The sequence below is a fragment of the Macaca thibetana genome, chromosome 20, assembly GCF_024542745.1.
Source record: "Macaca thibetana thibetana isolate TM-01 chromosome 20, ASM2454274v1, whole genome shotgun sequence".
Lineage (NCBI taxonomy): Eukaryota > Metazoa > Chordata > Mammalia > Primates > Cercopithecidae > Macaca > Macaca thibetana.
This window is the reverse complement of record NC_065597.1, coordinates 12,852,707-12,879,990: the sequence shown is the minus strand read 5'-3', so window position 1 is coordinate 12,879,990 and position 27,284 is coordinate 12,852,707. Positions and strand designations below refer to the sequence as shown.

General features: G+C 38.4%; 1 protein-coding gene across 7 annotated transcripts in view; it reads right to left on the bottom strand.

Moving 5' to 3' along the window:
- The window catches only part of NFAT5 (nuclear factor of activated T cells 5), a 142,101-nt gene that overhangs the window by 60,384 nt on the left and 54,433 nt on the right, over window positions 1-27,284 (bottom strand). For 5 of the 7 annotated variants that reach the window (XM_050773307.1, XM_050773308.1, XM_050773309.1 and 2 more), the window contains one exon: window positions 17,426-17,551. In XM_050773307.1, coding sequence (XP_050629264.1) covers window positions 17,426-17,551 — 126 coding nt within the window. Of the gene's footprint in view, window positions 1-17,425; window positions 17,552-27,284 lie in introns of those variants that run through there. The other 2 variants (XM_050773312.1, XM_050773313.1) reach the window with 1 other exon arrangement.

Below are 27,284 nucleotides of genomic sequence, written 5' to 3'. Positions count from 1 at the left end.
TCATTTCCAAGCATTCTCAGAAAAGTGCTAACAAATCCTCCTGGGAATATTGTAAATGTACTTAATACATCTATAAAGACCTTTCAGTCACTGTATTACTAAATAAAATATCAAAAAAACAGCTTGATATTCTATAGAACTAAAGTGTGAGTGCAACTCTGACCTATGTATTCTTTTTTTTTTTGAGAGGGACTCTCGCTCTGTTGCCCAGGTTGGAGTGCAGTGGCACAATCTCGGCTCACTGGAACTTCCGCCTCCCAGGTTTCAAGTGATTCTCCCACCTTAGCCTCCTGAGTAGCTGGGATTACAAGTGCCCACCACTACGCCCAGCTAATTTTTATATTTTAGTAGAGATGGGGTTTCATCATGTTGGCCAGGGTGGTCTCGAACTCCTGACCTTAACTCATCTGCCCACCTCGGCCTCCTGAAGTGCTGAGATTACAGGTTTGAGCCATGGTGCATGGCCATATGAATAAATTTTATTGATTTTTTTTTCTTTTATGAAGGAATTATCTTTGAACCTATAGTCTAACTTATATAGAATACTTTTCTTTTTTCTTCTTTCTTCTTTTTTTTTTTTTTTTTGAGACACAGTCTTGCTCTGTTGAGGCTGGAGTGCAATGGCACTATCTTGGCTCACCGCAACCTCCGCCTCCCGGGTTCAAACAATTCTCCTGCCTCAGTCTCCTGAGTAGCTGGGACTACAGGCGCCCGCCACCACGCCCAGCTAATTTTTGTATTTTTAGTAGAGACAGGGTTTCACCATATTGGCTAGGCTGGTCTTGAACTCCTGACCTTGTGTTCCGCCCGCCTCAGCCTCCCAAAGTGCTGGGATCACAGGTGTGAGCCACCGCACCTGGGTTAGAATAATTTTACTTTTTCTAAAGCATTTTCTGTGACCACAGAAAACACAACAAACTAAAGGAAAATTAATAGACCATTCTATAATTTACTCATATAAATTTATAAGGTCAGATTATTTAAAATAGAATAATTTTATAATTTGAAAGAGGAAGGTAAGTGTCATATGTAAAGTATCCTGTATTTAAGTCTATATGCCACTATTAGCAGTAGCCAATTATCAGACCAAATGCCAGTAATGATGGTGAACTTGAATTGTGTATATGGCTTCTTTTAAGAATTGATGGAAACTATAAATACTCAAAAATAGTTGAGATTTAAAGACTGGCAGATATTAAATAATATCTACATGGAATACGGATATCGCAGAATCTGTAATTTAATAACAGATGAAAAACGATTTTCTTTATTTTGTTTTTTTTTTTTTCTTTGTTGAGACAGTTTTGCTCTGTTGCCCAGGCTGGAGTGCAGGGGCACAATCACAACTCACTGCAGCCTCAACCTCCTGGGCTCAAGCGATCATCCCACCTCAGCCTACAGAAGAGCTAGGACTGCAGGTGTGCGCCACCATACCTGGCTAATTTTTGTATTTTTTGTAGAGATAGGGTTTCACCATGTTGCCCAGGCTGGTTTTGAACTCCTAGGCTCAAGGAATCCTCCCACCTCAGCCTCCCAAAGTCCTGGGATTACAGGAGTGAGGCACCATGCCCAGCCTGAAAAAAGATTTTAAATGGTACCATTTATAGAAACCCATGTATACTTTATATACTCCTTGCTTAAACTGTATTTTAAACTTAAGAACTATCAGTTCTAGATTTGTCAACCAGAAATTATTTTAACTACCATAATATATTACTGCTTAAAATATCATAAAAAAGATATAATACTTTATATGGAACTAACAAAACTTTTAATAGAAAGCTTTGAAATTAGAAATATTTGCTGAAGTTCTCAAAAGAAAGAAATACCTTTCATTGATTTAAAATATATGACAGAAATGATATTTAACTTCCAAGCTTCCAAGATTAAAATTTGATCCCTAACATTTGAATATGTACATATTTTATAATTTTTCAACATCTGTACAAAATTGAGTTTTCTAAAAAAGCCAGTTAAAAAAAGGCCATAAAATTTTGCAAGTGTGCTAAGTGAACAAATAGTGGAACAAAGAAGGAATAAATTATTGACTATTCAGAAAATAATCATTTAAAAAAAATCGAGTATTTGGAAACAATTTCCTCTTTTTTTGAGACGGAGTCTTGCTCTGCTGCCCAGGCTGGAATGCAGTGGCGCAATCTCAGCTCACTGCAACCTCTGCCTCACAGGTACAAGCGATTCTCCTGCCTCAGCCTCCCGAGTAGCTAGGACTACAGGGGCCCGCCACCACGCCTGGCTAATTTTTGCATTTTTAGCAGAGACGGGTTTCACCATGTTGGCCAGGCTGGTCTCAAACTCCTGACCTTGTGTTCTGCCCGCCTTGGCCACCCAAAGTGCTGGGATTACAGGTGTGAGCCATTGAGCCCAGTCTTTTTTTTTTTTTTTTAAGACGGAGTTTCGTTCTTGTTGCCCTGGCTGGAATGCAATGGCACAATTTTGGCTCACTGCAACCTCTCTACCTCCTGGATTCAAGCGATTCTCCTGCCTCAGCCACCGAGTAGTCGGGATTACAGGCATGCACCACCACGCCCAGCTAATTCTGTATTTTTAGTAGAGACAGGGTTTCCCCATGTTGGTCAAGCTGGTCTTGAATTCCTAACCTCAGCTGATCTGCCCGCCTCAGCCTCCCATAGTGCTGGGATTACAGGCGTGAACCACTGTGCCTGGCCAGAAACTATTTCTGATCTAAAACACATATTGTTCAACCTTAGTTATTTATTCTTAAGCATTATATTTTTCTTACTGGTAACAATGACCAATTCTGAATTTCTTATCTGATAAAAGTCACCACATACAAGGACATATTTTCAGATTAAAGAAGAAAGATATCCAGAAAAAAAAATTGTAAGCCCAACACTCATGTTGCCAAGAGATTGAAATATCTAGAACACACAAAGTGGCTGCAAACCTGCTTTGTCAACACCTTACATGCCAACCTTCATTTTCTACTTTTCTTCTTCTTCTAATATTAATGTAAAGTTTAAAACTTTACAAAAAGTTTTAGTTTCAATCAGTATCAATCCAGTATTTAGAAACAAACAAACAAAACAAAAAAAAAAAAGTAAGAAAGGAAGAAAGAAAGGAAGAGAGAAAGAGAGAAGGAAAGACTTATGAAGAAGTCTGAAAACGAGACCGACCTATACCCTGGGTGAGATTGGATGGGTTAAGTGTCTCTGGTACTATTTGTCTTCACTATTGACAGACACTGTCACACAACCCACCACACGATGCCTGTCTCTGAATGGCGAAGCTAGAATGCAAGTTAAGTGTATTAATAGAAAAAACAACTAGCATCCCAGCATATAAAATAAGCATTCCAGATTATTAAAAAAAACAAAAATTGTAGGGTTGATCATTTAATTTACATGATTAAAACAGTTTCAATCTCCCATTTGTACTTTTCCCACCCAACATATGTTTACATGTTAAAATAAGCAATGTTTTAAAATAAACTTCAAAAAATTTAATCATTAAGCTCTGAATGCATGTGGGGAAATTTCTTAGACAAAATTTTTATTTACTCTTATTCACCAATTTGTTCTGTTTATAGATGCTCTCTAATCCATAAGCCAGAATTATCTCTTTCAGGTGTTTTTCAGGCTGTTCCCTTACCCAAACTCTTTTGAAGTGTGGAAGAAGATATGTTCTGAGCAATGCACTTACTCTGCAAAAAAATCTATATTTTAGCAGCAAAATAACCTTTTCATTTTTCAGATCACGTTGACTCCTACATACTTCTTTACACTCCCCTTAAAAAATATACCAATTTATACTTTTAATGATATATGCTACTTTGTATAATATGTTTGATCATAGAGGCTCTATTTCTTAAAATAACGAGCACTACTGCTGAAGCTGAAGGGTTTGTTACTGACTTATTGCAGACATCTTTTTCTTCTCCAGTCCATCAAATTGCCACTCAGGGTTCTAATATTACAAAACAATTACTCTCCAGTTTTTAATCTGAATTCTCCTTAAATAATTATTTCTACCTTATCAGAGTACCAATAATATACTCATATAACATTTACTAAAGAGTGCTCCCTGAAAAATAAAATGCTTATCCTGAAACTTAGAGCAATGTTTTAAATGTATTTTTTGTTCTATTCAAACAAAAATTTTTTCTATTCAAACAAAAATTCAACCCAAAGGATCTAAGCACAGTGCATAAAACATGTACTAGATATGCACGTTAAATAATTTGATTTTTAAGTTTATTTAAAATTTTTTCCTAATGGAAGAAAAAGATGTTTTCCATCATCCAATGATTTAAGTACTACTGGATAGCATCACTTGTCAATACTGAATGAAGAGACTAAAACATAGATATAATCTTCTATCTCAAATAATTTAAACACAAAAGGGAATAATTATGCTAGCTGACAGCTACATTTATTACAGTGCCAAATATACCAGAAAGTACAGGCTAAAAAGAGAGAGAGACAGGGACAAATACTGTACTACTGAAAGATAATGTCACTTTCAGATAAAAACAGAGTATCACTAAACTTCAAAATGAGAGAAAAAAACAGTTCCATGGGATGTTGTCTGAAGGACACTTCAATACTCTACAATACATTTTAAATAGTTTAGATTAAAAAACAAAGGCATTTCTGCCAATTCTACTCCAATGTTTTTGCTTTTTTTTTTTTTTTTGAGACGGAGTCTCGCTCTGTCGCCCAGGCTGGAGTGCAGTGGCCGGATCTCAGCTCACTGCAAGCTCCGCCTCCCGGGTTCACGCCATTCTCCTGCCTCAGCCTCCCCAGTAGCTGGGACTACAGGCGCCCACCACCTCGCCCGGCTAGTTTTTTGCATTTTTTTAGTAGAGACGGTGTTTCACCGTGTTAGCCAGGATGGTCTCGATCTCCTGACCTCGTGATCCGCCCGTCTCGGCCTCCCAAAGTGCTGGGATTACAGGCTCGAGCCACCGCGCCCGGCCTTTTTTTTTTTTTTGAGACTGAGTCTTTCTCTGTTGCCCAGACTGGAGTGTAGTGGTGCGATCTCGGCTCACTACAACCTCTGCCTCCCGGGTTCCAGCAATTCTCCTGCCTCAGCCTCCTGAGTCACTGGGATTACAGGCGCTCACCACTAATTTTTTTGTAATTTTTAGTAGAGACGGGGTTTCGCCCTGTTGGCCAGGCTGGTCTTGAACTCCTCACCTCAGGTGATCCACTCGCCTCGGCCTTCCAAAGTGCTGGGATTACAGGTGTGAGCCACCGCGCCCAACCCTACATTTTTTTAAAAATATGACTAAAACAATAATAAAAAATAGTTTACAGCATCATTAAAAACTTCTGATTTAATCAGCTTTTAGACCTGGGTCTGGAGTAAAGTGTACATTAGATCCAATTGCAGACAAAATAAATTGCCTAGACAAAAAAACCAGAAGTCATAAATTGCTCTACCAGAAGTTTTTTTGTTTTTTGTTTTGTTGTTTGTTTGTTTTTGAGACAGTCTCACTCTGTCGCCCAGGCTGGAGTGCAATGGCATGATCTCAGCTCGCTGCAACCTCTACCTCCCAAATTCAAATGATTCTCCTGCCTCAGCCTCCCAGGTAGCTGGGATTATAGGTGCCCGCCACCACACCCAGCTAATTTTTGTATTAGTAGAGCCGGGGTTTCACCATGTTGGCCAGGCTGGTCTTGAACTCCTGACCTCATGATCCATCCACCTCAGCCTCCCAAAGTGCTGGGATTACAGGTGTGAGCCACCATGCCCAGCCTCTACCAGAAGTTTTGATCATTAACCATGCAACTTAAATAATTTCATTTAAAAAAATTCTATGAAGAACTCTTAAACAGCAGACTTTACGGAATTATCAGTCCTTCAGAAACTGTCTGTCCTTCCAATGATTTCATCATCCTCTATCAATGTTCCTTTTATACACAAAGATTCTGATATGGTTTAGCTGTGTCCCCACCCAAATATCAACTTGAATTTTATCTCCCAGAATTCCCATGTGTCGCAGGAGGGACCCAGGAGGTGGTATTTGAGTCATGGCTGCTGGTCTTTCCCATGCAATTCTTCTGATAGTTAATAAGCCTCACAAGATCTGATGAGTTTATCGGGGGTTTCCACTTTTGCTTCTTCCTCATTTTCTCTTGCTGCCACCATGTAAGAAGTGCCTTTTGCCTCCCATTACAATTCTGAGGCCTCCCCAGCCATGTGGAACTGTAAGTCCAATTAAACCTTTTTTCTTCCCAGTCTGGGGTATGTCTTTATCAGCAGCATGAAAATGGACTAACACAGTAAATTGGTACCAGGAGTGGGGTGTTGCTGAAAAAATACCTGAAAATGTAGAAGTGACTTTGGAACTGGGTAACAGGCAGTTACCCAGTTACTGGAACAGTTTGGAGGGCTCCGAAAAAGATAGGAAAATGTGGGAAAGTGTAGAATTTCCTAGAGACTTGTTGAGTGGCTTTGCCCACACTGCTGATGGCGATATGGACAATAAGGTCCAGGCTGAGGTGGTCTCTGATGGAGATAAAGAACTTGGTGGAAACTGGAGTAAAGGTGACTCTTGTTATGTTTTAGCCAAGAGACTGGTGGCATTTTGCCCCTGCCCTAGAGATCTATGGAACTTTGAACTTGAGGGAGATGAATTAGGGTATCTGGTGGAAGATATTTCTAAGCAGCGAAGTATTCATTAGGGGACCTGGATTCTGTTAAAGGCCTTCAGTTTTATAAGGGAAGCAGAGCATACAAGTTTGGAAAATTTGCAGCCTGACTATGTGATAGAAAAGAAAAACCCATTTTCTGGGGAGAAATTCAAGCTGGCTGCAGAAATCTGCATAAGTAGCAAGAAACCTAATGTTAATAATCCCCAAGACCATAAGGAAAATGTCTCCACGCCATGTCAGAGACCTTTGTGGGAGCCCCTCCCATCATAGGCCCAGAGGCCCAGGAGGAAAAAGTGGGTTTGTGGGCTGGGCTCAGGTTCTCCATGCTGTATGTGGCCTAGGAACTTGGTGCCCTGTGTCCCAGACGCTCCAGTCATGGCTGAAAGGGGCCAATGTACATAGCTCGGGCTGTGGCATCAGAGGGTGGAAGCCCCAAACCTTGGCACCTTCCATGTGGTGTTGAGCCTGCGGGTGCACAGAAGTCAAGAATTGAGATTTGGGAACCTCCGCCTAGATTTCAGAGGATGTATGGAAACCCATGGATTCCCTGGAAAAAGTTTCCTGCAGGAGTGGGGCCCTCATGGAGAACCTCTGTTAGGGCAGTGCAGAAGGGAAATGTGGGGTTGGAGACTCCACACAGAGTCCCTACTGGGGCACTACCTAATGGAGCTGTGAGGAGAGGGCCACTGTCTTCCAGATCCCAGAATGGCAGATCCACTGAAAGCTTACACCATGCACCTAGAAAAGCCGCAGTCACCAAACGCCAGCCCATGAAAGCACCTGGAAGGGAGGCTGTACCCTGCAAAGCCACAGGGGCAGAGTATCAGCGTGACCTGGATGTGAGACCTGGAGTCAAAGGAGATCATTTTGGAGCTTTAAAATTTGACTGTCCCACTGGATTTTGGATGTGCATGGGCCCTGTAACCCCTTTGTTTTGGCCAATTTCTCCCATTTGGAACAGCTGTATTTACCCAATACCTGTACTCTCATTGTATCTAAGAAGTAACCAGCTTGCTTTTTATTTTACAGGCTCATAGGCAAAAGGAGCTTGCCTTGTCTTAGATGAGACTTTAGACTGTAGACTTTTAGGTTAATGCTGAAATGAGTTAAGACTTTGGAGGACTGTTGGGAAGGCATGATTGGGTTTGAAATGTGAGAACATGAGATTTGGAGGGGTCAGGGGCAGAATGATGTGGTTTGGCTGTGTCCCCACCCAAATCTCAACTTGAATTGTATCTCCCAGAAATCCCATGTGTTGTGAATCATGGAGGCTGGTCTTTCCTGTGCTATTCTTGTGATAGTCAATATGTCTCACAAGGTCTGACGGGTTTATCAGGGGTTTCTGCTTTTGCTTCTTCCTCATTTTTTCTTGCTGCTGCCATGTAAGAAGTGCCTTTTGCCTCCCACCATGATTCTGAGGCCTCCCTAGCCATGTGGAACTGTTAAGTCCAATTAAACCTTTTTTTCTTTTCAGTCTCAGGTATGTCTTTATCAGCAGTGTGAAAATAGACTAATTCAGGTTCCCACTGACAGAGTGTCAACATGACAGAATAACAGAGTCAGAAAGTATATCCTATGGCCCACGTATATAAACATCCTGACTGGTGTGTGAACTTCAAAATAAGGCCAAAAATAGACTGGGTGAGAACGGAAAGAAAAAAAGTCAAAATAAAGTTCAAAACTAATTTTTATAAAGAGAATCTATTTTTTTAAAACCTTACTAATGGCCAGGCATGGTGGCTCACGCCTGTAATAACAGCACTTTGGAAGGCTGAGGTGGGTGGATCACCTGAGGTCCGGAGTTCAAGACCAGCCTGGCCAACGTGGTGAAACCTCATCTCTACTGAAAATACAAAAATTAGCCAGGCATGGTGGCAGGTGCCTGTAATCCCAGCTGCTTGGGAGGCTGCGGCAGGAGAATTGCTTGAACCCAGGAGGTGGAGGTTTCAGTGAGCTGAGATTGCACCACTGCACTCCAGCCTGGATGACAAGAGTGAGACTCTGTCTTTAAAAAAAAAAAAAAAAAAAAAAACTTTACTAACAAAGGAAGTTAGAAACACATGGGGAAGGAGGTCAATGTTTATTCAATGATTACTACTTGTCAGAAAATGTTCGGTTATTTTACATATTTATCTTCATAAGAACCTTAAGAAGAAGCTGGTATTATTGTCTAATTATAAGGGTAATATTATTAGAAATATATTTAACTTCCCAAGAGTTCATCTCTATAGGAGATATGATATGATAGCTATCAGATTCAAATTCAGTCTTTATGACTCCAAAGCCCGTGTTAATCTCATCTGTGACAAAAATAAACAAATAAAACTATGTATATGTTGTGTGTGTGTTTGTATGTGTCTGATCTAGAGAATGGTTGTATAGACCTGGTACTTTGAGGTGCTTTCTCATTCATTTTCTGATTTAATTTAGTTGATGATAATACCCTGTAATTATACGGGAAGAATAAATTTTACCTGAGTAGGCTAAATAAATACTGCCAGTACACATATACTTGATACACATATGCAATGATGGGATGAAAAGTGAATATAACTTTACTTATGCCAAAAATAAATCCATCAAGTATCTAATATATCCCAATACCTTTGTTAGTTTTTAAGAGTACAGTTTATTGGACACTTTTATTCATTAATCATTTGCACCCAGTGATTTTAAAATTATGAAATATTTAAAACACCCATGTACCTTCCACTCATATTCAACAAATGCTACCATTTTACTACATATGGGTTTTTTTTTTTCTGAGTCGGAATCTCACTGTCGCCCAGGCTGGAGCACGGTGGCATGATCTTGACTCACTGTAACCTCTGCCTCCCAGATTCAAGCAATTCTCCTGCCTCAGCCTCCTGAGGAGCTGGGATTACAGGCACCCACCACCACATCCGGCTAATTTTTGTATTTTTAGTAGAGACGGGGTTTTACCATGTTGGTCAGGCGGGTCTCAGACTCCTGACCTCAAGTGATCTGCCCACCTTGGCCTCCCAAAGGGCTGGGATTACAGACATGAGCCACCATGCCTGGCCCATGTATGATTTTTCTAATTTTATTTTTTTAATTAACAAATCATAAATATTCACAGGGTAGATAATGTTCTGATACATACAGTGTACAGTAATCAAATTAGGGTAATTAACACATCCATTATCTCAATATTTATCATTTCTTTGTATTAGGAATGTTCAATATCTTCCTTCCAGCTATTTGAAACTACATAGTATTGTTAACTACAGTCAGCCTACAGTGGTATAGAACACTAGAACTTATTTCTTCTATCTAGCTGAAATTTTGTATCCTTCAACGAATTTCTCCCTATCCTTTCCTTCCCCCTACCCCTCCCAGCCTCTACTATCTATCCTCTGTCTTACTTTTTACTTCTATGAGATCAACCTTTTTTAGCTTTCACATATGAGTGAGGACATGAGGTGTTTAACTTTCTGTTCCTGGCTTATTTCACTTAATGTCCTCCAGTTCCATCCACATTGCCATAAATGCCAAAATTACATTCTTTTTTATGGCTGAATTCCAGAGGAAAAAATATCACAGAAACAGTGAAGTTCCTTTCTTATAAAACAATTAGCTATAAACACTTTTTTGCTTATATTGTCAACCTTGTTGGTGATATAAAAAAGTCCACTTCTATGCATTAATTTCTTAGGCAAAATTGTACAAAATGCATAAAACAGTAACTGTATCTATTTTCTATAAGTATTTAGCTTATGAATGTTTGCAAATCTGTGAGCAGTTTCAAAATGCTGTTCTGTCGACTCAAGTAATATAAAAATATGCTTGTTTATTAGAAACTGAACAAATCATAATATTTATAAAAGTGTTATTGGCCGGGCGCGGTGGCTCAAGCCTGTAATCCCAGCACTTTGGGAGGCCGAGACGGGCGGATCACGAGGTCAGGAGATCGAGACCATCCTGGCTAACACGGTGAAACCCCGTCTCTACTAAAAAATACAAAAAACTAGCCGGGCGAGGTGGCGGGGGCCTGTAGTCCCAGCTACTCGGGAGGCTGAGGCAGGAGAATGGTCTAAACCCGGGAGGCGGAGCTTGCAGTGAGCTGAGATCCGGCCACTGCACCCCAGCCTGGGCGACAGAGCAAGACTCTGTCTCAAAAAAAAAAAAAAAAAAAAAAAAGTGTTATTAAGAGGACAATAAAAAGAGAACTATTAAAGGAACAAAGCAATAATAGGCCAAGTTTGCGTTTTGGCAATGTCAGTTTGTAACTGTCAAACAATTAGCAGTTGTTTCTGAATTAATGGCTATAGGCCCAAGTTTGCTCTCTAATAATGCAGACTTCAGCATAAATCCATCCATACATACCATCTATATGTATAAGTGTATGTATTTAGATTTACTATGTAATTTCAGTACAATAAGATAGAAGGAAGAGTAGAGATTTTTAAATCTGCTTGCAACATGTTTGTAACTGGGATCTGACTTACTTCTAGAAATGGTCCAGTTTTCTTGGAAAAAAGGTAATGGCCATAAAGAATAACCAAGATCAACTCACAGCATTTTAGCTCACAACATCTAGAGGTGAATCACCTTTCTTGTTAGTGGGTTTCAGGTTTAATTTCATGCATAGTATACTACATTAGGTGGCAAAAATTCTGAAATATGTTAACCCGGAAAGCAATCAAAGGCAAATTTCTTCCTCAAATTTAGTCAACTCAAGAAAATCCTCATTATGTAACTGTAAATACTTTCTAACGTAAGTAAATAAGTAATAATAAATTCAATGGGATAAAAAATTCAGTTGCTAGAAATCACTTTTATTAAAAATTCTTCTTCTAGAAATCAAATTCCCATTTGAAGATCCTGACACTTGTAAAGGAGAAGTATGGCTTTTCAACTCAATATTCTATACACTGCCTAGTTAACGATCTTGTGTTTCCCTAATTGAAGTGATAGCACACAATGCCAAATTGCCTCAAGCACAATGGCAAAGAGGAATAAAGCAAAAAAGAGAGGTACTTTATGCTAGAAGGACTGTGATATAACATGCAAATTATCTATCACAATTCTTGTCACATAGCAGGAACTTTAAAATGATAATATATTTTCATTTTTTAAAAGCTGTCTCCTACAGGAAGGAGTAACATATTTTCTTCACCTCAGTTTTTGTACAGTATATTGTTATAGATGGTTTAGAAATTTCTATGATTTTAATTCAGGTGATTAGGACATATGAAATGAATTAAAATATAGCTCTTGTTTGATTACAGGACATTAATTTGGATCTCTAGTGCCCTCTCCTATAGTATAAATAGCACTCAAGGAAATTTTGTAGAAAATACTTGTTATATACTTGAGATTTATTAAGTGACATGGCATAGAAGTCAAAGCACTATATGTCAAAGCTCTTCCAAAAGAAAAATTTATTATATGGATCACTTCACATCAAGTTATGAAGTTAAAAGCCGACAGTGGTCCAACAAGTGGAGATATTCAACCAAGATTTCCACTGTACACACTTTATGACTGTGTATTATCTATACATGTTAAAAACTGCTATGAAGCTAGCCAGGTGTGGTGGTGTGTGCCTGTAGTCCCAGCTACTCAGGAGGCTGAGGCAGGAGAATCGCTGGAACCCAGGAGGTGGAGGTTGCAGCGAGCCAAGATCACACCTCTGTACTCCAGCCTGGCAAAAGAGCAAGACTCCATCTCAAAAAACAAAAACACAACTGCTATGAAGTATTAGTGTACTGTTACTTCTAAAAAGAGTACTAATATATAATTACTGAAACCAAAATATCAACATTATGAAACTATGCAAAAAAGAATTATTAATATGTTATTAAGATTCTCTGGCTGAATTATAAAATCTATAGTTTAATTCATTATTTTTCTGTTTTGTTTCTTTGAGACAGAGTCTCACTCTATTACCTAGGCTGGAGTGCAGTGGCGTGATCTCGGCTCACTGCAATCTCTGCCACGTGAGTTCAAGCAATTCTCCTGCTTCAGCCTCCCAAGTAGCTGGGATTACAGGCGCCTGTCACCACGTCCAGCTAATTTTTGTATGTTTAGTAGAGACAGGGTTTCACCATCTTGGCAGGCTGGTCTTGAACTCCTGACCTTGTGTTCCACCCACCTCAGCCTCCCAAAGTACTGGGATTACAGGCTTGAGCCTCGGCGCTCGGCCTAGTTTAATTCATTGTTTAGTTCAAGAATTTGAATTAAAAATTTTAAAGAAACTTGAAACAGTCCACTTGGCAAAATATATTTTGAAATAAACTAATATCACACAACGTTATATTCCCAAATGAAGCCAAACAAATCGAGTCTATGATAGAACAAGAAAATAACATGATTTCTTAAAATAAAGACTAAAGTTTATTGTTTACTTCCATGAAAGACTTTCTATTTTAAATAAATTAATTTAATGATTAAAACTGTAAGCACATAAACAGATTAAAAATCATATTTGGATATACAGCATGTGAATTATGCCTCAATAAAGCTGTTATTTAAAAAAACCCAAACCTGCCATATGTCTTTTCAAAAGCCCCAAATTCTGATATAACTCATTTAGTTCTCCTAAATAATACCTATGTTTTAATTCTGTATAAACTATACTATGGGATTATCCAACACAAAAACAAAAGAATCTTTTCATGATTTGTACTTCTTCTTAACAAACTCCTTATTTTGCCAAAAAGTGTCATCAATTCATTTGGATAACTTTTATGTTTTAGGAACATGGCCTCTCTTTTAACTACTGAGAACTTACCAAATGGTTCAGAAAGTTTATATTTTTAAAGCTTTTATTCATTGCTATATTGAACATCTAAGGCTTAACTACATTTCCACTGGGACAAAAACAGAATTCTTAAAAATGAGGAGGAGGGCCCAGTGTGGTGGCTCACATTCCAGTGCTTTGGGAGGCCAAAGTAGGAGAACAGCTTGAGGCCAGGGGTTCGAGACCAGCCTGCGTAATACAGCAAGACATCTCTATAAAAAATTTAAAAAAAATACAGGGCCGAGCATACTGGTTCACACCTGTAATCCCAGCGCTGTGGGAGGCCAAGCACGGAGGATCACCTAAGCCCAGGAGTTCGTTTGAGACCATCCTGGAGAAGCAGCATAGTAAGACCCTGTCTCTACAAAAAAACACAAAAATCAGCCAGGTCCATCACCTGGGGTCAGGAGTTTGAGATCAGCCTGGCCAACATGGTGAAGCCCCGCCTCTACTAAAAATATAAAAATTTGCTGGGTGTGGTGGCATGCACCTGTAATCCCAGCTACTCGGGAGGCTGAGCCAGGAGAATTGCTTGAACCTGGGAGGTGGAGGTTGCAGTGAGCTGAGATCACGCTGCTGTACTCCAGCCTGGGTGACAGAGTGAGACTCTGTCTAAAAAAAAAAAAATTAGCCAGGTCCATGTGGTGGCGTATGCCTGTGGTTCCCAGCTACTCATGAGACTGAAATGGGAGGATCACTTGAGCCCAGGGGGTTGAGGCTGCAGTGAGTCAAGGTCACACCAGTGCATCCAGCCTGGGTGACAGACCCTGTCTCTAAAAATAAAAAAAAAATAATAATAATAATAAAAATCGCCCCGTGTGGTGGTTTGCACTTATTTCCCAGCTGAGGTGGGAGGATCACTTGAGCCCAGTAGTTGAAGGTTGCAGTGAGGTGAGCTATGATCGCACCTTGCACTCCAGCCTGGGTGACAGAGCTAGAACATGTCTCTTTACAAAAAAAAAAAATGGGGACAACAACAAAATTGGTGACTCTGAACTCCACCTCACAGATTCTGACACTTGGCCCCATGAAGAGGGGAGAAACTGTGTCTAAATAAGCCCCTTTCCCCCACACCGTGACCCTGGGATTAGAGGATTAAAAGGTATTATTGATGTGAGTGTGTAAAAGTGTGAATTGTGTAGAAGCAGATAAAGGCTTGAAAGACACTTTTAACCAATATTCTGGATTGTGGATTAGCAGCATCATATTTACTTATTCCCTTAGTAACACGAAGAGGAAAAAAAATCTAGATTGGTGAATCTGAGAAACACATTTTAAAAAATTAAACAACAAAAAATGCCCATGAACACTCATATGCCCAGTCTTTAAATTTTAAAATTTAAATTAATTTAAAACTTGTCAAACACAAACCTTTATGGCAGAACTAGAAGTCTGTTCCCACCAGGCCCTCATACCTGAGAGCAGCCAATCCGGCTCCTTCAAAACTCTGAAGAATTAACTTTATCAAGAGTCAGTGTTTTCATGCATTTCATATTTTTTCTTTTTAAGATGGAGTTTCGCTCTTGTTGACCAGGCTGGAGTGCAATGGCACGATCTCGGCTCACTGCAGCCTCTGCCTCTCAGGTTCAAGCAATTCTCCTGCCTTAGCCTCCGAAGTAGCTGGGATTACAGGTGCCCGCCACCACACTTGGCTAATTTTTTATATTTTTAGTAGAGATGCAGTTTCACCATGTTGGTCAGGCTGGTTTTGAACTCCTGACCTCAGGTGATCTGCCCACCTGGGCCTCTCAAAGTGCTGGGATTACAGGTGTGAGCCACTACACCTGGCCTGTATTTTTTATAAAATGCTAAAGATTTTTTAAAAACCCATACAAGTCTAAATTAATGTGCCTTCCCCTAGACATCTGTCTAGCCTTTTGGCTAGAAAAACATTGAGTAACTTGGTAATATACTCCAAGTATCTCTGACAGTTACATCGCCAAGAATATTAATATGTCAAATAAAAATATAATTCTAATGATATATACTGATTTCCCTACAATAATTATTCTGTGATTTAAACTCTCTTGTCTATAATGGTAAGGTATAAAGTACTCTTTCTAAGCTATCAGAATCCTAGAATAATCTACATTGGTTGCTAAATTTATATTTTAAAAAAGATTATAAATGACTTGTTAATGATCATATAAACTTTCTGTGTGTGACTATAACAAAACTAGAAAGGTTACCTTCTTACTCTCTTTGCCATCTTTACAACGTCAGTAACTTCACGGTAAGAATGTATTACTTCAAAATACTTCCTTTGATTAAATTTCTTATTTTCATGATTTTTCAACTCACAGCTTTCAATGTAATTTATCTTGAGAGATTTTTCTCAAATATACTGGGATGGGGGGAAGGTTAATATTTCATTAGTGACCCAAATTCAAGAACTTTATATATATATATATGTTTATATATATATATATGAATTTCTAAAATTCAATTTGGTATTATTTAAAAGGAAGAATAGTTCTTTTTCTAAACCTAACATTTTTTCCAGCTTTTAAAAGGAACTGGATCTACCGTCAACAGATGTTAAAAAGCACAGAAGAAACAGACTTTTAGTTCTATATAGATTCAACATATCTTTAAAAAACAATCTCAAAAGATACAAAAGAAATCAGTTAGTCAATTTCTACTTGTGGATTTAAAGTGAAGTATCTCATAAAAAATATTTTATCTTTGTCATATTTTATTATCGGATGCAATTTTAAAACCAGATTTAAAACTTAAAATTCCAGAAAAAAATCATGAGAACCACTTTAGAACCCAGTGGATATAAAGCAAACCAGGTCATCTTATCAATTTGATTACTAAAAAGTTCACTAATTCACAATTAAATCCACAGAAACTGTTAGAAAGTGTCTGGCAACACATGAACAGTGAGCAGGGCTGATCAGTTTCTTTGCCATATTTAAAGTTTTCCCGCCTTCAACCAGGAAGGCTTCAATAATGTACTATGCAGCTTGAGAAAGATTGGTACATAAGGTTAATGGTACATAGGTTAATGCATATGAGAAATATATCGGAAGTTATACTATGGTACCAATATCCTCTTTTAAACCAAAACTTTACACTTTACTGTTCTCATTTTGAAACTAAAATAATTTACTGAAAACAATGCTCTAATAAACTTTAAATATCATTTTTAAAGACAAGAAGTGTCATATTAGGCAAGAAACCTCTAATTAGGACAGATAAAACTTCTATATATATATACGTTTCCTTTTTTTAAAGCAAACACACTTAGCAGTCTATAAACCCAATATTAGGTGGGCAAACTAATATTAAGAAAGCACTGATACTAATTTATCACTGATAAGACTTTTTTCTATTAGCTTGTCAATTTTTTATTCTTATGTAAAATAAAAATTTGAGCCAATTGTATATCATTAAGTGTATGATTTGAGAGCTGAGTAAAAACAAGTCTAATAAATTTCAAACATTACTTTCTATACTTTTTCACTGATATAAGAAAATGTCTTTATGTAAATATTATATTGACATCCTCCATTACTTTCAATAAATTGAAAACAACTACGAAGTCACATATATTTTCAAATATAATAAAAAGGTTTCAGTAACATGTTATGAATATAAAAGACACTTGAGTGCTTCAGTCATTTTTCAGATCATATAAAATATTTTCCCTCGGAGCAAGTCTTTAAAATTAACTATTAAATAGAAACTCAAATATAATTTTCTATTCACAGCTTGGTATTTAACCTTTTTAAGCGCAGTCAACAAAACAACTTTAAACTGGTTCCCATATTTGAAGACAAGGTCCATTTTAGGAAATGGCATTTATAGATGTGACAATGTAAAATTTTAAGAAATAAGAATTACATCAAGAAAATAATATTGAAAAAGTTTAAGGTTAAAAGTACATATTTTAATGTCTCTTTTTAAAACCCTCAAATCACACTCTTTTTAATATGAATTTTGCCAGCACTGTTCATGTTGGCCAGATTTCATGTTGGCCCTAGTTTTCTTTAATAAAGTAAAATGAAATGCATACCAGCAGCAACAACAGCTGGAGGAGGCGAGCCTGCCTCACCACCGCTTGTCTGACTCATTGATGCTACAGATGTTTCTCTAGATGGAGGTAATTGTAACTCCTTTGGGAGAAGATCATAGACAGATTCTGTGGGGAGGAGAACGAGAGGAGAAAACAATTTTTAAAAGAGATTCAGTCAACAATCTAATATTATATGTACAAAATGAGTATGTCTTTTCTCTCATGAGGAAAACTGTATTATTCACAAACAATCCCACAAAATTAATGTAAAAAGTTATTAGCAGCTAAGCACAGTGGCTCACACCCGTAATCCATGATTTTGGGAAGCCAAGGTGAGAGGATTGCTTGAGGCCGGGAATTCAAGACCAGTCTGGGCAACACAGTGACCCCATCTCTACAAAAGTTTTTTTGTTTTGTTTTGTTTTTTTTGTTTGTTTGTTTGTTTTTAATCAGCCAGGCATGGTGGTACACACCTGTAGTCCCAACTATCTGGGAGGCTCAGGTGGGAAAATTGCTTGAGGTCAAGGCTACAGTAAGCCATGATCATGCCACTGCACTCCAGCCTGGGTGAGACCCTGTCTCAAAAAAAAAGGAAAAAACTTTTTAAATTTTTTCTTTTATTATATAACCTTATTGAACTGAAAAATGAATTTCCCATTAGTTCTGTCCCTGTTTTCTTCTTGGTTTTACTTCTTATGTTCAAGACAGTCTCCAGAAAAAGTTATTAACATTGAAAATTGGATAAAACTAGACAGAATGGAAGAAATGCCAAATAATCCAAGATGGTCCAGTATCTTCCTTTGTAATAGTACAAGTAAAACTTATCCTTTACATATGAGATGGCATATACTACACTACTGTGGATCAGCTTTAAATTGGCTTCTCCAGTCAATTAGTATAGTACTGCTCTTTTACCCAACACCCTTGAGAAAATATTTTAATTCAACACTATCATAATTTATTTTCCCAATTATTAAAATAAATCAATCTAATCAAAGAAAAACTTTGTGGATTGAAGTGTTAAAAAAAAAAAAAAAAAAAAAGGAATGTTATAGCTCAAGCAAATACTTCTTACTCTCTGAGGCATCCCCAACCCTGGAAAGGTAAAGGCAAAGGAAACTCTTAAATCAGACTGCATAACCTATCAGGTTACGATTACTTTTGTATTCCAGATTAAAGAATCCTGTATCTTTTAAAAATATTTTGTAATACTATAATTGCCCATAAAATCATATCTATTAAAATATATTTTAACTTTTTAAAAAATCCCTTATTGTATAGGTTTTTAACAGAAGTATTCCCAAAATATCCTCTAAAGGTAGTAGAATCAATATTAGAAGGAACTTCAAAAGACCGATCAGAGTCAGGCACGATGGTCATGCCTATGGCCTCCCAAAGTGCTGGGATTACAGGTGTGAGCCACCACACCCGGCCTCAAGTCTTTTTTTTTGCCCAAACAAAAAAGAAATTTGAAAGAACAAATTCGATAAAAAGAGAAAAAGATCTACCCAAATGCATTTATGATTTATGTGATGGAAAAAAATTTATACTAGTAATAGCCCAATCACTAACAGCATGTTACCAGTCAGGATTCTATCTCCATTTCTCCAATTATTAAAATAAATTAATCAAATCAAAGCAAAACTTTGTGGATTGAAACACTTTAACTTTCCCAAAGAAGGGTATAAAGTTGAGTCCCTGTTAGAAGTATAATAGTAATGTCACTAAAAAGTACATGGAAAGAAATTAAATGCAGAATTTGTTATACTCCACCCCTCTCCAAAGTCTGCCCCTCAAAACAAACAAGTAAAATGCAAAGTCAAGTGGAAGGTATAGGAAGCATGGATTCCTTCACCAAAGATGTTTTCTGATTAACTGACTCAAGTGTTTGGAAATAAAAGAAGTCAGCCTGCGAGAAGTTTATCATATCTATCCAAGGGAAGCTGTAGTTCATATAGTCATTACCAGCACAGGATTTTATTTCAGACATAACTGGGTTGGTTCTGCTACTTTAAAATAACTTCTCTAAGACTTAAATCATCATTTAAACTCTTCTTTTACCCCAGTACCCCAAAGATATTCCCTCTAAACTATAACCATACAATCCAAACACAGACACTGGCCTTTCTCTTAAATCTGCTTCCCATGGGATACCTAAAGATTAAAGTAATATAAATTATGCTATTAATACTGTTATTCAACCCTAAATTCAATCTAAATTAAATGCTTTTACAGTCTCCACTGTAGAATTTTCATTCTAGCCAATGAAAGAAATCCTGAATAAGAGCACAAGTACTTTACTTTATTTTATTTAATTTGAGTCAGGGTCTCACTCTGTCATCCAGGTAGGAGTATAGAGACACAATTAAAGCACACTGCAGCCTCCAACTCCTGAGCTCAAGAGATCCTCCCGCCGCAGCCTTCCAAGTAGCTGGGACCACAAATGTACAGCATCACACCTGGCTAATTTTTTTTTTTTTTTAAACTTTTTGTAGAGACAGAGTCCCCCTCTGTTGCCCAGGCTGGTCTCAAACTCTTGGACTCAAGTGATCCTCCTGTCTCAGCCTCCCAAAGTGCCTGGATTACAGACGTGAGTTACTGCATTTGGCCCATATGTACTTTCAATCTATGAAAATGACAGTCCTAAATAAGTGCCAGCTACTTCATGTTATGCCACAGTATCTATTTTTCTTATGTTATCGTTTAAATCAGTTCAGATATATAAGGCAATAATGAAATTCCAGGGTTTATAAACACAAGATATGAAGAAACAGAATGGGAAATCCCTAATGGAAAGGCAGCTTCTGAGGAAAGACTCCCTTAGAAAACAAAAGCAAAATCACTTTTAGATGAGAGAGAAAAGAGAGTGAGAGAGAGGGAGGGGGGGGGATATGGGTATAAAATAAGGTTTCTTTTTGGAGTGATAAAAATGGCAGTGGTTACACAACTCTGTATATATATATATTAATAACCACTGAATTGTACCCTCTAAATGTGTAACCTTTATAGTATGTAAATTATATATCAATAAAGCTGCCTTTTTTTTTTTTTTAAAGGAAGACAGTAATAGAAGAAGCACAAGTAAGAATTAGACAAGAGCAAATAGGGTATCTAACAGTGCTCTGATAAACTTCATGGACAAAATCATCTCTCTTCACATATTTTCTATATATGAAGAAGGCCAAGCTGCAAACTAATTTGTCTTTTAAGGCTCTTCTACTAGAGGATCAGGAAAATGCTGTAGGCATAGTTATCCAAAATTCAGTAAAATATGTGATAAAAAATGTTTGTAAGTTATTGTAAACAAGATGAAGAAATATAGACTTAATAAAATAGATGACTTCCAAACAACAGTACCCAAAAAATGTACAGGTTCAATCTGGAAGAAGATGGTTATTATATCACAACTTGAACAAAGATATGAATTTTCAAATGACATAGGCCTAAAAGGGATTAAATCTTATGTCATAATTCATCACAGATCATGAAAGACTGGAGTATCTGCCCAAAGGAATAAGATGAAACTTAACAAGGATTAATGTAACAGCTGGTAAAATCTGCTCTTGTGAAATAAACTTACATGTACTCACTATTTCTCTTTCTCTCTCTTTTTTAATCTAGAAGTGATTTTACTTTTGCGTTCTAAGGAACTCTTTCTTCAGTCTGCCAAGACTAGGGTGATTATTTTCTTTTTATTTATTTATTTTTTTCAGACAGGGTTGTGCTGCGTCACCCAGGCTGGAATGCAGTGGTATGATCATGGCTCACTGAAGTTTTGACCTTCTTGCTCAAGCGATTCTCCCACTTCCGTCTCCTAAGTAGCTGGGACTACAGGTGCATACCACCATGCCCAGTTACCTTTTCAATTTTTTTGTAGAGACAGGGTCTTGCTATGTTGGCCAGGCTGGTCCTGCACTCCTGGGCTCAAGCAAGCCTCCTGCTTTGGCCTTCCAAAGTGCTAGAATTACAGGCGTGAGCCACCATGTCTGACCTATTTTCTTATATACTTTTCTATTAATGCTGCTAATAATTTGTGCGATAACGTGTAATCAACTCACCTAATATTTCATTATAAATTTTAGTTGACCAAAATGCCAGGTTAAGTGCACTGCTTAAGTATCCATGTAGTAGAACTAGGACAAGTGCACTATAATAACTCCATTAACATAAATTACTAATATGTGTAAAAGAAAAGTAGACAGAAAGGGAAGCAAGTTCAGAAGATCAAGAATCTGTCTCATGCTGGTGCATTCTCATAGAGCCCAGGGCAACTGGAAAAAGGAAATAGAGGAATGAAATCAACATTTTCAGATATTGAAAATAAATTAATGCTTCCCAATGTTGGGTGGAAAGGAAAACAATGTAAAAATGCACTGACTGGTTGGCTTGTTTAATCATTCTGTAAACTCTAATAGATCCATTAAAGTCACTGATTATTTCTGGGTTAATTCAATCCTTTATTATTCAACACTGTCTATAAGAGGGTGGAAGAATTTCACTACAGTGGGTCAAATTTAAAGTAGGCAGAAATCCTATTCTGAGGCACAAGACAGTGAGAGAGAAGAAAAAATTGGTAATTTAATAGGGCAACTTAATTTGTTGGTTGTTTGTTTCTTCTCAGTTGGGCACTCTATGTCCAAATGGCTGATCACCCAAATCCCCTTCTCTACTGCTTTACTGTTACTGGTCATTCCAGGAAGAGATGAAAAGACCTCAAAAGAGTGCAGGGAGATAAGCCACAGGAAACAGCTGGGAAAAGACACGCTTTTCATGCTGTACTCACTCAGCAAAATAACAACACTAATAACGTAATTACAGCTACTATTTTTTGAGCACTTTGCCAGGCCAGGCTCAGTATACATATATTCTCATTTAACCTCAAAACAATCTTATGAGGTAGGTTTTATTAATAAAGAATGCGATATCTGTGTAACAGTAAAAAAAAAAAAAAGAAAAACACGTGATAAAAGAAAGATGATAAAGTTTAGGACAGTGGCTTCCTTTGATGGGAGACAAGGAGGAGCAGAAATAAGCTGAGCTGTACAACGGGTTCACAGGTGTTTTTACTAAAGTATATAATCAAATAAAATACATACAACAAAATTAGGGCTATACATGGATAGAGCACAGCCTCACAGAGATGCTACAAAGTTTAAATAAGTTGATCTCTTGAAAAGGAGTCTAAGTTCTTATTCTTTCTTAGAATTTTCATCCCTGCCTCACCTTTGTTGACCTAAGAGGTGGCATTTGGTGTTCAACTGCTTTGGGGTCAGAGAGTAAAAATCGAAATAGTCAGAGAGCCCGTCTACTTTATGACTTTTCTCAAAACTGTCTTACTTTCAAGTAGTAAAATAAAGTTGTACAACTAATACTATTGACTTGCATCTATACAGAGATGAATCATAAAAAAAGGAAAAAAGCTCCGTAAATAAGATGTTTCTGTTCAGTTGTCAAGTAAGCAGCTAAAGAGAAATATCTGTGGTAAAAAAGAATGTTCCTTTGTGTTGGGAATGCTTTAAAAAATCTAACAAGAAGTAAACTAATGCTCAGAACAGATATTAGTTACTTAAACAATGAATGCTCTCTGATATGAAATGTAAACATTATAATCCTGAAAAATCCATTTCTAAACATTTTAATCTTGTTTTAAATATTAGATTTTACTTTTTAAAAAACTCTAAATGTGAAACTACTCTAGGAATCTGAAAGAGTTAGAAAAAACCTTCAGAAAATGGCTTGGGAATGAAATGCCTTACTCTTCCACCTCTCCATTAACTATCTCAATCAGCTGAGAAATCCCAAGCCTATAATTTCACATTAAATATTTTAAAACAAAATGCCTGGCATCTCCAATATGCCAACATAGTTCTGCATTGAAGAGAGACAGCATTCATTTTGTTAAAAACACTTCAAGCTTGACAGTCATCATACTTGGCATCTCTACTGGAAAAAAATGTACTGGCTGCAGGTCCACTGGATATTTAGTTTCTGAAAGAGTATGCAGTCCAAGAATAACTGGTAGGTAATGCTCTGTTTTAACAAATTTTTCTCAACTTCCCAGTTTAAGCCAGTTTACTAGTCTGCTGCCACATATTTACTTATTCATATCACTTCCTCCAGGTTGTAGTTCATTACTGTTTTCCTAAAACAATCTAGTGTTTTAAAGAAATTTTAAATAATATACAGTAGTATAAATTACATCAATTTGGGGAATAAGAAAACTAACTTGAGTTCTATAGACTTTTTTTTTTTTTTTTTTTTTTTGAGACAGAGTTTTGCTCTTGTTGTCCAGGCTGGAGTGCAATGGTGTGATCTCAGTTCACCGCAACCTCCGCCTCCCAGGTTCAAGCAATTCTCTTGCCTCAGGCTCCCAAATAGCTGGGATTACAGGCATGTGCCACCACACCTGGCTGATTTTGTATTTGTAGTAGAGACAGGGTTTCTCCACGTTGGTCAGGGTGGTCTCGAACTCCCAACCTCAGGTGATCCGCCCGCCTTGGCCTCCCAAAGTGCTGGGATTATAGGCATGAGTCACCATGCCCGGCCTTCCACAGACAATTTAATATAGTATACCATACATTTTTTTCTACTAGGTATTATTTTTCACTTAAAAACTTTAAAATTATGTTCAGCCAGGCAAAGTGGCTCATGCCTGTAATCCAGGCATTTGGGAGGCCAAGGTGGGAGGATTACTTGAGCCCAGGAGTTTTGAGACCAGCCTAGGCAACACAGCAAGACCCTGTCTTTACAGAAAATACAAAAATTAGCCAGGTGAGGTGGTGCAAGCCTGTAGTTCCAACTACTCGGGAGGCTGAAGTGGGAGGACTGCTTGAGTCCAGGAGGTCAAGGCTGCAGTGAGCCATGATTGTGCCACTATACTGCAGCCTGGGTGACAGAGCAAGGCCCTGTCTCAAAAAAAAAAAAGAAAATTGTTTTCTAAATAACCTCTTAGCATGAAAGACAGAATGGAATATACCAGTCACCTAACTCTTCTGATTATCTACATTTTAAATTTCTTTGTTATTTTCTGAAGAAATTACTCGAGTCTATCCTAGAAAGAACAAAACTCTCAAGTTATCAAGGATCCATACATCACTGAGTAAAACATTTATGGTTTATTTATAATTTTTAGATATCTTACAAGAGTACCTTTTCAATAGTGATTTAAGAACTTTGGACTCGGCCGGGCGCGGTGGCTCACGCCTGTAATCCCAGCACTTTGGGAGGCCGAGGCGGGCGGATCACAAGGTCAGGAGATCGAGACCACGGTGAAACCCCGTCTCTACTAAAAAAAATTACAAAAAATTAGCCGGGCGCGGTTGTGGGCGCCTGTAGTCCCAGCTACTCGGGAGGCTGAGGCAGGAGAATGGCGGGAACCCGGGAGGCGGAGCTTGCAGTGAGCCGAGATCGCGCCACTGCACTCCAGCCTGGGCGACAGAGCGAGACTCCGTCTCAAAAAAAAAAAAAAAAAAAAAAAAAAAAAAAAGAACTTTGGACTCAGATGGAGTCCAAGAGGAATAAGGAGGGCTCAGAGGAGGGTATCAGAAGCCTAGCAGGGAGGGGGAAGGATACCTATAGAGAAGAGGGGGAGACCTGGGAAGGGATTTCAGAGCTTAAGCAGGGTGAGGAGGACATAAATGAGTGGATGAGAGGGGCAATAGCTATTCCAGATGCAGAGTCTGAGCAACATGAAGAAAGTATCTATATAAGATAGCCTAGTGTGTGGTGTCAGAGCCTAAGCGGGGTGAAGAATATATTAATATCTGTGCAGAGGAGAATGGCTCAAGTTGGAATGTTGGTGCCCAAGGAAATGGGATGAGGACAGCATCCACACAAGAAAGAAGGCTGATGCACAGGGGGTCTGTCTAGGGTGGGAGGCTGGAACCCAAGCAGAACGCAAATCTCCATATGGATGGACAGCCTAGCCCAAGGAGTAAAAGCTTGAGTAGAATGAGAAGGGTCTCTGTGGAGCTAGCAGGGAGAGCCCAGGATAAAATGTCAGAGCCAGAGAAGGGTGAGGAGGGTATCCAAGCAAGAGGCAACCAACAGAGGGTATCAGAACCTAAGTAGTAATGAGGATGTCCACACAGAAGGATTGCCTGAGGTTGGGTATCAGATGTTACCCAGCAGGTATAAACAGTGTGCCCACCGGGCAAGAGAGGGGGAGCCCAGCACGGGGAGTTACAATCCACACAGGGTGAGGAGGGCATGTGAGGCCTTGGAGCCTGAGCCGAATAAGGAGGGCATCTGTGTAGAAGGGTTGCCTAAGGTGGGAAAGTAGAAGACTGACTAAAGAGGGCATTTCCATAGATGGGCAGCCCGGAATGGGGTGTTGGAGTTCAAATGGGGTACGGAAGACATCTACAGGGGTTGAGGGAGCAGGAGCAAAGGGCAGTTTTAGGCAGGATTCAAAATCCTAGCAGGATGAGCAAGATAGGAGGCTACCTACCTAGTAGGGCTGCCCAAAGTGGGGAGTAAGAAACCAAGTAGACTGGAAGGGTTCACAGGTGAGCAGGACAGCCCCAAGTGTCAAGAACATCCATGTAGGAGGCAAGCTATGAGAGGCCAAGTTGGGTAATTAGGGTATTAATGTGCCAGAAAGTGGGAGGCAGTAGCAATGGGAGATTGGTTACAACAGGAGATTGATCAAATAAGTAAACATAATAATATGAAAGGAAATCAAGTTTCTCAATAAGATGAAAGGAAATCATGTTTGTCAAACAATGAGTTACAAACATAGGGAGAAAAGAAGAAGGAACCCTACAGTATTGCATTGCAACCGGAGGTACTGATGTGAACTCCTTAGTCAATATGTATGGATAGAAAAATATAGGCATAAATGTGTGTATATGTGTGTGTGTGTGTACACAGATATATAAATATACATATATTCCCTAGCTTCTGTCCTCTGAAAGGTCCTAGGAGAAGCAGCACCCCCAAAGTAACCAGAGCTTTTCAGAGAAACAGGTAGTATCAGGGCTAGGACAGGCAAAATAGAAGATGAACCTGGAATGTCTTGTTTTACTAAAGGTAAGAAAGTACACAAAGAATTATGGCAGCATATCAAAAGGACACAAAAGACAGCATGGGTCAGGTGCGGTGGCTCACGTCTGTAATTCTAGCACTTTGGGAGGCCAAGGTGGGCGGATCACCTGAGGTGGGGAGTTCAAGAGCAGCCTGGCCAACAAGGTGAAACCCCATCTCTACTAAAATATAAAAATTAGCTGGGTATGGTGGCACATGCCTGTAATCCCAGCTACTCGGGAGGCTGAGGCAGAAGAATCTCTTGAATCCAGGAGGAGGAGGTTGCAGTGAGCCGAGGTCGCGGCACTGCACTCCAGCCTGAGCAACAGTGAGACTCCATCTCAAAAAAAAAAAAAAAAAAAAAAATTAGCTGGGAGTGGTGGGAGGAGGAGGCTGCAGTAAGCCAAGATCGTACCACTGCACTCCAGCCTGGGTAACAGAGCAAGATTCTGTCTCAAAAAAAAAAGAAAAGAAAAGGAAAAGAAAACCTTTTATAAAAGCCCAGGAAACACCAAGGAATGATTTCAGACTGAAAGAAACTAAAGAGATATGACAACTAAATGGACATATAATTCTAAACTGGATCCTTTTGCTATACAGGAAATTATTGGGACAATTTGCAAAACCCAAATAGGATCTGAGGACTACGTGAAAAAAAAAATGTATTGATGTTTATTTTGGTAGCTATATTGTGGTTATGTAAGGCAATATTCTTATTTGTTAGAAACACAAAAGTATTGGGAGGCAATGAGGAACCATGTCAGCAACTTATTCTCAAGTGATTCAGAAAAAAAGAAATAAATTATTTGCACTATATTCACAACTCTTTTGTAAG